The following is a 13,877-nucleotide window of genomic DNA, read 5'->3' on the forward strand; positions in this document are numbered from 1 at the left end:
CCTCTTACTATTGATTTGCAAGACATTGAAACTACACTTCACAGTTCTATCTAGGATATCAACCTTGAGCATTTCAAGGAAAGTAAGTACATTAATACATATGATTTGTGTTATTTTTATAGAATTGACGTGCATTTGCCCGAATTTAATTCTGGATGCTCCTGTATCAATAAGATGATTTTGTTTTGGGCTAACTTGAAACAAACCAGAAATAAATTCTGTTATCTGGATCCATCATAGGAAAATGAACAGAATAAGGTTTAACAATTATTAATTTCAATAATTCTTAAAACCTTATATTTTAACTCATAAATAGCACCCGACTTTAACACGTAGCCGCTAGATTACATTTCGAAAATACTGGACCTGATGATGCCCTTCTAGTATAGTATTTCCTTTGTGTTAAGGTGCAATGTTCATGATTTTTTATTTTATGGCTTCAGTCCATAGGCCACCGTCAAATACTGGAAATGTTACTCGTCAATTTAATGATTTTCCGTTGCCCATACCAACATCATCTCTCACTAAGAATTCGCTTATTTATATAAGAAACAAGATTCATTATCATGTCCCTATCTCCATAAGAAAAATAGCATGCTTGAATATAGCCTTGAGGATGGTTTGAATGTTATCTTGAGTATGTTAAATATTTATTTATTTTAGTCTTGTGAATTTGTAACCAAAGATTTTGTATTAGAAGTGGTATTTTGTGTGTGTACTGGTCAACTGTTAAAGAAAACTATTTGTTTCTAGCCAATGTTTCGAATTATATTTAATGCACCTTCAGGGCTCTAAAATAGATAGAAAGAAATGGTGTTTAACTTTTTCTATAAATATTTGTTAAAAATTATAAAAAATACAAGTTAACATAAAATGACAGTATGCATATCATAGAGTTTCAAGAAGGGGAGGAAAAAGGAAAACTTTCAAAAACACTTAGCGAAATCGTAGTTTTCTCTAGTCAAATTAAAATTATATATATATATATATATATATATATATATATATATATATATATATATATATATATCACAAGAATAAAAACGTAGAGAACATTAAAGGGAAGTTATATAGAGGAGAGATTACACTTAAAATCTGATAAAATATAATAAAATATATAAAATTGATAATAAATATGGTGTATTTTAGGAATGGATTGTTGTTGTTTGATTGCGGTATTTAAGTAGGTAAATTTATAAATTAGATTTGAGTATGCACAACTTAGGTTTTCAGTGTCGCGTCTAAAGTTGACAGTATTATGTTTTTTAATATTTAGCATGTTCAACTAGTGCTGTCGGGTGAATAATATTTTCCTTTAGGGCATCTCTCTTGTGTTCCTTAATACGCTCTTCGAAATATCTATCAGTTTGACATACTTAACTCTTGCCACAGTGTTGTATATAACACATGTTTATTATTTTTTTAAATTGTTAACTTACCATCATAGAGGTATATTCTTTTGTAAGAAGTTTTGTACCTAAGATTTGTATCTTTTGTAGTAAGAAAATTACCTTTCTATAGATATATGTAACCAGTTACACAAATAAGAAATTCACAATACCGTAGATTGTGAATTTAAAAAAATCAAGAATATGTTCTAGCCAGCTTTTAATTTTTGAATATAATTTTCCTTTTTGAGTGGTTACTAGATCATCACCAGTTTTGCTCATTACAGTGTCATATTTTCACATGTTAGTCACCTTATCTAACTGTGCAAGGAACTAATTAGTAAACTCCCTGCCATAAATAAATTAACAAAACCTCATCGATTTAACTAAATTACTTTTTTAATCTAACTGACTTCGTCCGTTTACCGCTGTAATTGATTATTGCGAATGTGAAAATAAAATAAAACACCTATTCAGCGTAAGAAAGAATAGTATTAAAATATTTTTTCTTAAGCTGAATGTTTTATTTTATTTTCGCTTTCCCGATATTTGAATGTAACAGATATAACGAATTTTTATTTATGAAAATATAAATTCGAATACAAAATTTCAAGAAACTACGGATTAGTTAGAACTTACGTATTTAGGTACATTTCCGTAAACAGCAAATCCTGCTTGCTAGCCACCAAATATCGAAGGTAAGAAGCGCGCACCTGCAGGTCCGCCCTTAACGACTCGAACAGCTTCAAACACCGTCTTTCATCGAGCAGCTGCACACACCGTAACGCCTCGGCAATTTGGGCGGCTGCGCTCCATTCGCGCAATTTTCGAGCTTTGCCCCATTCCAATCGCAAAACGGTCTCGAGTTTTGTTTTAATGCTGCATGGATTTTGCTGAAACAATATTATTAATTGGTTATTAAATAATAGAACGGGGTAATTAGAACTAACCTTGATATAATAAGGAATTTCAGACGTATGTCCCAATACAAGACGCAGCTTCTTCTTAATATCGGTAAATGAATTGGTATCGGGGTTGAGGCTTTCGCTATTATGATTTTTCGTATGCTTTTTTGCGGTACCGTTCTCTTTTGCCGGGCTCGATTCTGCGAACTGTGGTTTCCGGTATTTCGCCAAAATGTCGTCCGATGAATCTTACGTGGAAAATTAGGTGTCTTAAATTCAGTTTAAATACGTCTAAAGTTATTTTACCTGCCACATTATTCGAGTTTGTTTTTAGAGGAGAATCTCCCACAAGTCCTCTGGATGAATAATCATCACCTTCTCCGTTCCGTACGTCCTCTTGATTTCTAAAGGAACGTTTTTTACCAAATCCCTTTCTTAGTCGGCCGAAAAATCCGCCCCGTTTCGATCTAAAACGACCATTAGCGCTTTCAGTATTTTATTCAGTTTATTTATTAAAAAAAATATATATAACGAGGAATCTATATTCAGTATTCATGCAAAATAGATGTTTTTTCTGTTAAAGCAACGTCACTTAAAATTTATTATCTGATCATGTAACAAAAAATGCTCTTACAAAATAAAAAATTTAATTTTTAATAATTAAAAGCTTAAAAATGTGAAAATGCGACAAGTATAAAAATTTGCAATTAGTCATATGAATTAATAATATTAAATGCCTTTATATTACGTAAAAAACTTATATACAAATCAAAATCAAAGTACGGCATAAAGTACCATCTAACTGTACTAAAAACAAAAAAAAAACATAAACTCCTTACCTAGTATCATCATCCAATCCTTTATCCACACTCATATCAAAACTAATACTTTTAGGTATAGCACCAGTAGAAGCAGAGGGTTTTAAACTCCTGTTCAAAACTGTGGTGGTCTTCTTAATGGCCCCTATCGGATTAGTTACCGTGCTAGTGCTCAAGTTATTCGGCATATTAGTCACACTCAAAACAGATAATTCCGAGGTGCTTTCTGACGGTGTCAATGTGACGTTTAAGCTGCTCCCAGAACTGGTGAGCCACGGTTTAGGCTCCCACTGATCGGAACTTTGGGTCACCGAGACTTTGTTTTCGAAACTGTTACTGGAGCTGCCACTGGAACTATGAGAACAAAAGGTCAAATTGTGTCTTATTATATAGAATTTTACAGTTATGCAGAAATGAATGAAGTGACAGCTATAGAATACAAAAAATTCAAAATATGTGTTGTCGATTAATTTTTAATTTAGGAAAATTTGATAATATTTCACATTAATTGTTGAATGTTTGACCACTCAATTTCAAATAAATGAAATTGAGTGGTTAAACATGTCAAATAGACGGCTTCTCCATCTTGGCATTTGTTTTCATGAAATAATAAATTCAGAAGAAAATATCTCCTCTATATTCAAAACAAAAATCAAAACTAATTCCGCTGTTCACTCTGTAAATACTAGAAATAAGAAGAAACTTGTTATCCCCAAACATAAAACTGCATTCTTTAAAAAGAGCTTTTTATATAACGGTAGTATAAAATTGTATAATTCCATACCAGAAGCAGTTTACAACAAAAAAATTCAAATTGAAATTTAAATCCATAATTTATACTAAACAAGTGGATGAGTATGATCTAACCCATCACTAATCTTTTGCCAGTGACCCAGGGTGTGAAATGATTAGACTTAGGTAGGATAATTGTTGTTTTTTTTAGATATAGCTTTTTTTGGAAATTAATCATTGTTGTTTTAAAGTTATTTAATGCTATAAGCGCATATTTATTTATTTTGGTTAAACTTAAAAATTATTCTGTAGGAGGGTTGAGTTAGTAGTAGCCTTAGGCTGGACTTCGCCCACTATTAGGATTAAATTGTGCATTTCAAATATTTTCTGTAAACAATTGACAAATAAAAGACGTTTATTATATTATTATTATTATTATTATTATTATTATTATTATATTATTAAATTTAAGACCCAGCGACTTTTATGTATTTTTTTTTGTACATTTAAAAAATGTTACATTAAAACTCTTATAATAAAAGAAAAAAAAACATTTTTTTAACTAACGATATTTCTATGCTATTTCTATTTACTTGTCAAGAGACGCAGTGAGTCATTTATGACTTATTAAGGTCAATTTTTTAAATGAAAACTCTTATTTTTGACATTTGATTTCCGAAAAAAGTCCCGAAAGAAAGAATCTCAAAAAAAGCAGGGGATTTTACGTCCATATTTTTAAAAACAAATTGTGGTAATCATGGTCAAATTTTGGAAAAGGTCTCAGAGCCCATTAAATCACATTTTACATCCAAAAATAAAAACCCTCGGTCTCAAAATATTTTTTATGTCCCGAAGGTTACATGTTTCGCTTAAAATAAAGCATCATCAGACCTTATAAACTAGTAATATCTCTCACGAGATGACCTGCTTTTTATAGTTTAGGTGAAGTTAATACAGAAAATTTTGTATTAACAGAAGTTAATACAAAAATAGGAAATGCGAATATTGCGAGTATCAATTTCTTAACACGTGTCATTTTTGACCTGAATATATTTTAAACCTGAATTATAATTTTTAAATACAATGTACGTTAAAAAATATCATTAATATTTGCTTAATAAAAAAAAATACAGTACCGTTTTTTAAGATAAAAATTTAAGGTTAAATTGAATTTTTGACATTAAAATTAACGAGTCACTTATTTTGGGTATTATGTCACTTATATTAAATATCAATTTAGAAAATACTATCTCATACGCTCAAATATTGAAAAGAAGAAGAAAATATTGAACTTAAATTTTTAACGAAACGTTTCGTTATATTTACTTTAATGTAATAAGTCTTAAATACAATAATTTAATTAGATATAATAGATACCGCGAATGAATCCAATTATAATCCATACCAATGACGAATCCAGTTCTAAAGAGATGGATAGTGATGCTAAATAAGTAAACATTTTTGGACGTAAAAAAATTTGGGTGCAACATTATGAATATGTAGTTAACTTCACTTATATTTGATTTCGATAAGCCCAAAAATTTCATTTCAATGAAAATTCATTGTTCAGCAGGCATTTTTGGGCTTATCGAAACAAATATCAGCGGAGGCAAGTATAACAATATTCTAATGCACGGCCACGAAATTATTTTATACCTATGTTACAACAAACCACCCACCTTCTTGACAATTTTTTTAATAATTAAAAAAAAACTGTGTAAAAAATATGTCATTAAATCTAACCACGACTTTTGCGTGACTTGATAAATGTTTTTGTTGGTTGTAAAATAACATTTTTACTACTAGTATATATATTAAGCCAGAGAAACAAAAATTATATGCACGCGAATGCCTTATAAAGAAAACGCCGCGAGCTAAACGTTTTTAGTTTTTATACTTGTCCAAGTAACTTCACCTAAACTATACTGACAACTCTTGTTCTTTATATTGATATCGAAGAGAGTGGGAAATTTTACACCCGAAGTGATATTTGCAAATATTGATAACCTCGCCAGGGTCAAATATTTGAAAAGCTCTCCAAGACTATTAACTCGAGTTATCTAAGAAAAGCAAACCTTCTTTATCACTTTAATAAAATGCTGACATTCCAGCAATATTGCCCGTTTGACTTTGAGGGACATTTTCAAGGTGCTTTAGGGTACCTAAAAAACTGTTTCACGTAAGGTTTTTAGCTCAGTTTGAAACCAATCTCAAAAACAGTCATAGCCATTCTAAACAATGGCCCTGACCTTTAAAACTGACCGCAAACCCATCTGATTCCATAGTCATGAACAGCTTGTGTCTGAACTATATTAAATAATCGCGGTTCCTAGATTAATATGGTGGTCATCTTGTATATATATATATTTTTGGTTTTCACATTAGATAAAGAAAAAAATTTAAAAAAATTAAAATATAAATATTACCAGTTTGTCTTGGTATCTCAGTAATATTGTATATTGTTATTCAATATTTTTTATATTAGTAATATGAAAATTAAATAATAGAAAATTCACGAGTGAGATAGAATATAGAGTGAATAGTGAATTTGCGAGGATAATTCCGTGTGGAAACTAGGACTTATAAATATACTATAGATTTACGTTAATAACTGCCAAATATCTTTGTTGATAAGTGAGCTTTTCTTGGCCAATTTTTGTTAATGCTTTAAATACAAATAGTGATCATCCAATTTTTGGTTTAAACCGTGTCTTTACTATTAAAAAAAAGCATAACAAAATCGTTGCGCAATTTTGTAAGCAGTAATATGATGATAATGAGATGTATATAAAGCATCAACACTCTCGCATGTTCTGAAGTTAACTAGAAAAAAAGTCGAAATTTCGAACATTTCGGTTTAGTTTTTTCCCGTATTCCGCTAAGAACGTTTTTTATTTGCCATCCCATTTATCATATTTTCGCTTTTATATATCGCTGTATTGGCTCCTTTCCTTGGCCTTGGATATGGTGCTTTCAGATCTTCAAAAGGTTCTGTTTTCGGGGTATCATCAGAAATTCGTTTTTTTATGCACGCTTCGTTAAATTATTTTTTAGGGTAGTTTACTTAAGTTTTAGGTTTAGAACTTTCAAAGGTAGGTAGATATAAGTAAGTCAGATTTTATCATAATTATTAGTTACATTAGAACAACGCCTATAAAATTATAAGTAAACAAGTGTACCAATTTTCCTACGTAAGCATGTCTTGTTATCTGTATATGGAAATTTGTTATAATAATGCAATCAGATCTGTAGCCTATGGAAACTACTAAATATAAATAAAATTCCATTATCCTAGTGACCAAATTAGTTTAACTGTTAGTTTGAATTATTTCATATGTTAATAAGTACGCACCTTGAATTAAGGCTACAGTTGCTGAGGATTATTTCAGTCGGTCTGTCACCATACTTTTTATTGGTGGAATTTTGTTTCATGAATGTTTGTTCAGGTTCTCCTTCTAAAGCAGTGGATTTTCCATTGGCACCACTTGGGCCAGCCATTCCGTTAACATTCGGAGTCATCTAATACGAATAAAAACGTTAGTTGATTAAATAAATCAATCAGTAGTAATCCATTAGTAAGCGTTTTAGTTACACTGAAATAATGTATGGTTTGATAGAGAAACAAATTAACGGTTATTAGTCTCATTTTACTATTATGTAAAAAACCTGTTTATAAATTGTGGCGAATTAATACTGAGAAGAAAACTTTTATCTCGATAGAAGAGTATTGCATTTTTTGTAGCTATCTAAGATTTAAAGATTTAATCGGAATAGGTTTAACTGATTATTTTAAAATGAAATTTCTGGCTTAAGAAATGTAAAAAGGTAAACGCTTCCAAAAAGAAAAATGATTATAGTGATTATAAGTAAAATTAGCTAGAAATAATTAAATTTTTTTAGCTGCATTTAAGTTCTTCAACGTTAACGTCTTATATCTTGGTTTTCATCAATTTTTGTATTCGCAAAAGTTAAAATCCACTTATTTTTAATAATGCCTTTAAAAATAATCTAAAATATAATTATTAAACGCATATAAGCAAAAAAGGTAAGAAAACAGCCATTCAAATAAAAGGCAGTTATTTTCAAATATATCTGTTAAAAACCTCTATAATAGAATTATTATAGAGCTAAAAAAAAGTCTTTCTGTTAAAAGAACTGTCATTAATTAGATGTTCGCATCCCAAGAAAAAAATTTAATTAAAGGTTTATTTTTTTTTTACATTAACACCCTATATATGGAGTAATTTTCATAAAATGGTCAAATAAATAAAAATGTTATAAAAAGAGAAAAACACGAAATTTTCAGAGTTTTTGGCGATAAAAATAATATCTAAGATTATTTTTAAATAGATCAAAAAAGCAATTTAAAGAGAATGCAATAATTTCTTTAACCACTACTATATCCCAGTTATGGGCAAATTAAGACTACATATAAATAAGAAAAAAAATATTGATAAAGTTATATTGTTAACTACTAAAAGTTCGTTGAAAATAAATATTATTTTGATAAATATTTTATTATTATTCATAATTACGTGATTGTTCTTACGGCAATGTTTCTTCTAAATTATTTTAGTTAATTTTGGTTATATTTAGTCGTTTTCTCGTCGCTAAAAATTATAAATTTATTTATTTCATATACCTAATTTTAGCGCGTCATGTTCGCATTAAGGAAAAGTGTCTGATAATGGTATTTCCTACGAATGCTATACAATATTTTGACGAGAATAAAATGTGCAACAAAAATACAGGTCAGTATTTTAAAAAGTGAGGCCAATAGCTGTAAATTTTAAGCCACACAATAGGTTTTTAGAATCGATACTTAAAAAACTATTAATTAAAATTAATTTTGACAATTTTTATAAACCACCCTGTACTTCGAGAACTAATACAAAGACAGGAAAAAGTTAGTTGCCAAATGATTTAGAATGAACATAAAAATGAGCACTTTTCAAACTCAATCCCTCTTATATTTTATAGTTTCCGAGGTGACAATGGTGAGTTACCTAGACACTCTATATATTACCTGTGATTTAGGAACAGATGCAGTTCCCCCGGCAGCATTTGTGGTCACATTACTAAACGACACGGCAGTTTGCGTGGCTTGGGACACTCCGTGCCCAACGAATTTAAACAGACTATTCGCATTGCTATCGACTTCCGAAGTAATTTTGCCGTTTACTCTGGTCTCGCGTTTTTTGAACTCATGAAACGAAGCGCTGGTTACGTAGCTTTGATTAACGGTCACAAAATTCGGTTCGGTCGGGGTTTTAAATGTGCCATTACCGCTAGAACTGCTTGATATATAGGTCGTGGTAGATGAAGTTGCTACGTAACTCGGGCTGTTAACACTGTAAAAAAAATAACAACCTTAAAGTTTTAAAAGTTTTTTTTTTACAAGTCTGGCCAATGTCTTTTTTGGGTGCACGTGTACTTACGTTTGTCGCTGAGACGGTAAATACAAATGCCGCACGTATCCGCCTCGTCTACGTTCAATTTGAAGTCGAACTCTTATTAGCGGAATAGGAGACATGCTAGCATTCTTTTTTAACTTATGACAAGAATCAGCTATTGCAAGTTAATACATTGATTTACGCACCCAAGTCCTAAGTTGGCCAGACTTGTTTATTTTTTATCAGATCAGTATGTAATGTTCTTCTATAATCTAATGCCCATACTACCAAATCCAAATTAATAAACTATAAGCTTTAACTTGTGCATTGTCTTATTTAAAATATCCTACTTATTAATTTAAAAAGAATTATATATTAATTAAGACTTTTCTGCACCAAAATTATTGATAGTTTAGGATGAGACGATACCATTTGGAAATTAATTATAAAAAGACGATAACAAGTTCTCGCCTACTTTTAGCTTTTATACTGATGCTTTTAACATATGCGATGTTGCGTAATTTGCTTCGTGACTGAGGTATATCGATTTTTGGGAGTGAGAACGTTTAGTTTAGTATGATTATGTATTACAAATACGAATACAAATGGTTTTATTCATCACTTTTATAATTCAGGTACAACTTTGTGTTTTACTTATTTTATGATGATAAATAGGAATGTCTTACGATCAAAACAACCGTTTGCCTGCCTGATTAGTAAACTATACTACAGTTGAGACAATTCTTTTAAAAATCTTAAGTTATAAACCTTATAAGTTATAAACCTTAATAGAAATACCAGCTTAGATAGCGGGATAGCGAGAAAGAGGATCAGCACGCAAAAAAATGCAGATAAACGTGCGAAATTGGCCGGATTAACTGCTAATTTTTTTGCGAATATAGTAATTCCTTTGGTCCTATAAGCTGTTAATAAAATCGTTATTTCCAGTTACATGAGAATGCTCAAATTCTTAAGCTGACTAGTTAAATATGCCGGTTGTTCTCTTTTTATGGCTTGACATATGCAGCAGTCTTCTATTATTCATATTAAGAGTTTAATTATTGTTAAAATATGGAGTAATGTGATGTCTATATGAGATGTCATATGACAATCTAATGCAGACATTTTGAACTTTTTGAATAACATTTTTAATACTTACGGATAACGAATCTCGTTAAACTATATCCCCATAATCGTAGAAACACAAAACCAGTCTTTCGCAAACTTCAGTATTTTTATTTTCGGGTAAGAAATGTTTTTAATTTAGAAAGTTGCCTTAATCTTTCGGATTGGTCAAAAATTATACACAAGTTTTTTGCTTTTGATACTATATTGGGATTGGTGTATTATTTATTTGAATAAAAATTATATTTTCCCTTAAAATATGATTTAACGTTATTAGAATTTTATAGTTACTGGCATTCAACTTATGGTTATGATTTCGATCCAAGATTTAGGTTTAACAAGTCTAAATTAAGTGTTTCATGCATAGTATTTCAATTTTTGCAGTTAACAGGTACGTATAGTTGGAAGTCATCGCATATTTCTGTAATCTAATATATTTTATTGTGTCTCTATGTCTGCCACATACATTGAAAAAATCAGGGGTAGCAACTCCTGGAATACTTCTTGATTACATGGCCTAAAAGTGGAGAGTTTGCCTTCAGAGAGCTGAATAAAGTATCACAAAATTCTGTCGATTATATAGAGAATTCTTTAAAAAATTGATACCCTCATGTTACACACAAACAAATGTTAATTTTGATAATAATAATTTGTGATTTATAGCTTTACTCTCTAAATCCACTAATGTCATACAAGAAGGATGATTTTGTTCCTCGTATATTCTTATGTCGTAGAAAATATTTACTAAAGTTATCAAAGTGCTAAAATTTTTCCTAAATCAACAACAGCAAACCGGAGTTATTATATTATTAAAAGATTCGGCAAAACTAAATATGTAGTTATAGATATGTTTTGTAAAGACCATTGATATAACTGGCAGTATACTTATAAGTGTTAAATCTGAAATTTCTTTTGGCTCTAATATTTTAGCTAAAGGTTTTATGATTGCCTTTTTCCACATTTACGGATATTTTTATTGTAAAATTGGTTAATAATATTGACCAATAGATTTAAACAAAACGGAAGACATAATTTTATGGATTTATTTGACAACTGGTCTATTCCTTTTGCTCTGTTTTTTATATTAGAAATAATCTTCAATAAGTAATCTTGATATATTAATTGAAACACTAACTGCTTGTTGTGAAAATTATTATTTTTATAATATTTGATAATGCCTTGGTTTGTTGTATCTGGTAAATTGCTAACATTTTGGAAGTAGTTTTAAATGTCATTGATATTAAATAAATCGATTGGAAGATCAGTGGATGTTTTTTTTTTCGTTAATTTAAGTTTTTCAGCAACACTCCAAAGTTCTTGGTCTTTTTTGTTAATTATCTGATTATAAAATGTGTTTTTTTCATGAATTATTGCATGTTTTGTGTAATTTCTTAATAGTCGATAATACTGCAGATACGGGATTGATTTTGAATTTCTCTATAAAAAATTAATATTATCGGTGATCCATGGGCAGAATGGCTTATTTCTTTTTTTTTTTTTTTAGTTTTAAGAGGAATGTATTTGTCTAAGAGCATAGTTATGGTTTTTATGAAAATGGATTTTATATAATTCACACTTCTTAAATAATAAATACATTCCCATGAAATAGGTAATTCATCCGTGGCAAAATTACCGCAGTTTAAATTATTGTAGTCTCGAAATGTTATATGTAATTTTTAATATCTAACATAAATTATGGTCGGATATTGTCTATGAAATTGGAGTTGATCGTGATTTTTTTGATATCAATTGTTTAATAGATATTATGAAGTCAACTATTATCAACTAAGACTACTTTCACCTGCATTTAAATCGATTCTGGTAGATTCAACAATATTTTAAGTTAAATTAAAACTTTCCAAAATAAATTCTAATCTGTTACAATATTAATTACTTTTAAAAAATCGATATTAAAATTACCCACCGGTATTATAGTCAAAATTTATAATTAAGGATTGAAGCATGTTTTCCTAATCATTCAAAAACGTTGGTATGCTTTTTGATGGAGGGCAATAAATTGTATTAGTGGTACAAGCAAAATAATAGACGAAGGGTCCTGTTTACTTCACAATCTTTATTTCAAGAATCCCGACGCATTTCGGTTGTTAAACCATTGTCACTACCGAGAGGCGGCCAAAATTGTAAATTTATTTAAGTAATTTCCACATTCCTGTGAATTTACTGTTTTTTTTAAATGTTCTGTTAACCGCATTTAATCTTAGATGTCCCTATTAGTAATAGTATTAAATATCTGTGTATAATGTAATACCTATGTAAAGTTTTTCAAAAAACCAAAATCCGTCCTTTTTATGGACATTTTGTAATAATATCATGTAAGTTTTACTATGTTTTTAATTAATTTATTAGTTTAATAACAACCTTTTATATTCTACTTACATAGTTTTCCCTTGACAATGGTTTAACAACCGAAACGCGTCGGGATTCTTGAAATAAAGATTGTGAAGTAAACAGGACCCTTCATCTATTATTTTGCTTTACATAATGGTACTTCACCCTGGAGAAATTTATGATAATATTAGTGGTACAGTTTTATTAGTAGTAGTCGTATCAGCCAGACAATATAATATTTTTATAATATATTATAATATTTTTAAACAATCCCTAAGCTTTTAAATAGTCGCTGCCAACAAACAGTTGCATCAATATTAATATACTTTGAACGAAAACGTGATGGAAAATTAAATAGGAAGAAGTATTGTATAGTACCTAATAACAGCTGTATTATTCTCTGAGTACCTTAAAATGTATATGTATTTTACTTAATTTTAACATATTATAAATTTAATATATAATATATATCTCAATATTCCCTTATACTCATAAAATGGCGAAACTTAAAAATCTATAGTACCATTCCCTTGCTCAGAGTGTGCATAGATGGCACTGGGTACTGGCTCTTAAACAATGAGTTTACGAAGTTTTAAGCAACCATCCAAGCATAGTGTTTAAGGTCTTCACTCTCTTTATTGTGATGCAGCAATTGTTAAGATAACTATGTATTTTGTTATTTAAATAGGATTTGATTTATCATTTATATTAATTTTGTATTACATGTACACCTGAATTGTATGACCTTTCGATAACGTAATTTTGTAGATGCTTTGTTATCCTTTATTTACATGAACTAGGAATCTTATTCCATTGACCGTTATTTTATACGGGTAATATTAAATATTATATTTACATTATTTATATTATACTAAATTCGGGGTTTCTCTCTTTAACTTGGCAGAGTGCAGGTTGTCCATGCTTCGGAATATCTGTCTGAACATTTTATTATACGTTTATATTTCATATGCTCATTGCTTGTGACCTTATTATAGTGACTTATCTGCCGGCATGACACTGACGGATTGCGGGCAGGTAGTCAGATCAGATGGAATTACTATATTTTTAATAAGCTTTGTTTTAACAGCAATGCCGGACTTATTTAATTATTTTATGATTTTTCAGTATCAATATTTCTCTTTAATTTTAATAATTATTACAATTTCA

At 29.5% G+C, this 13,877-nt stretch overlaps 1 protein-coding gene across 1 annotated transcript in view; it reads right to left on the reverse strand.

Moving 5' to 3' along the window:
• LOC126736029 (GTPase-activating protein and VPS9 domain-containing protein 1) overlaps positions 1-13,877 on the reverse strand; it is a 55,905-nt gene that overhangs the window by 19,260 nt on the left and 22,768 nt on the right. The window contains exons 12-17 of the mRNA XM_050440223.1: positions 8,870-9,194; positions 7,196-7,362; positions 3,133-3,465; positions 2,600-2,760; positions 2,339-2,541; positions 2,028-2,281 (exon numbers count right to left, since the gene is read on the reverse strand). Of these exons, the coding sequence (XP_050296180.1) occupies positions 2,028-2,281; positions 2,339-2,541; positions 2,600-2,760; positions 3,133-3,465; positions 7,196-7,362; positions 8,870-9,194 (1,443 nt within the window). The remainder of the gene's footprint in view (positions 1-2,027; positions 2,282-2,338; positions 2,542-2,599; positions 2,761-3,132; positions 3,466-7,195; positions 7,363-8,869; positions 9,195-13,877) is intronic.

This window comes from Anthonomus grandis, chromosome 1 (genome assembly GCF_022605725.1).
Source record: "Anthonomus grandis grandis chromosome 1, icAntGran1.3, whole genome shotgun sequence".
In the NCBI taxonomy this organism is placed as follows: domain Eukaryota; kingdom Metazoa; phylum Arthropoda; class Insecta; order Coleoptera; family Curculionidae; genus Anthonomus; species Anthonomus grandis.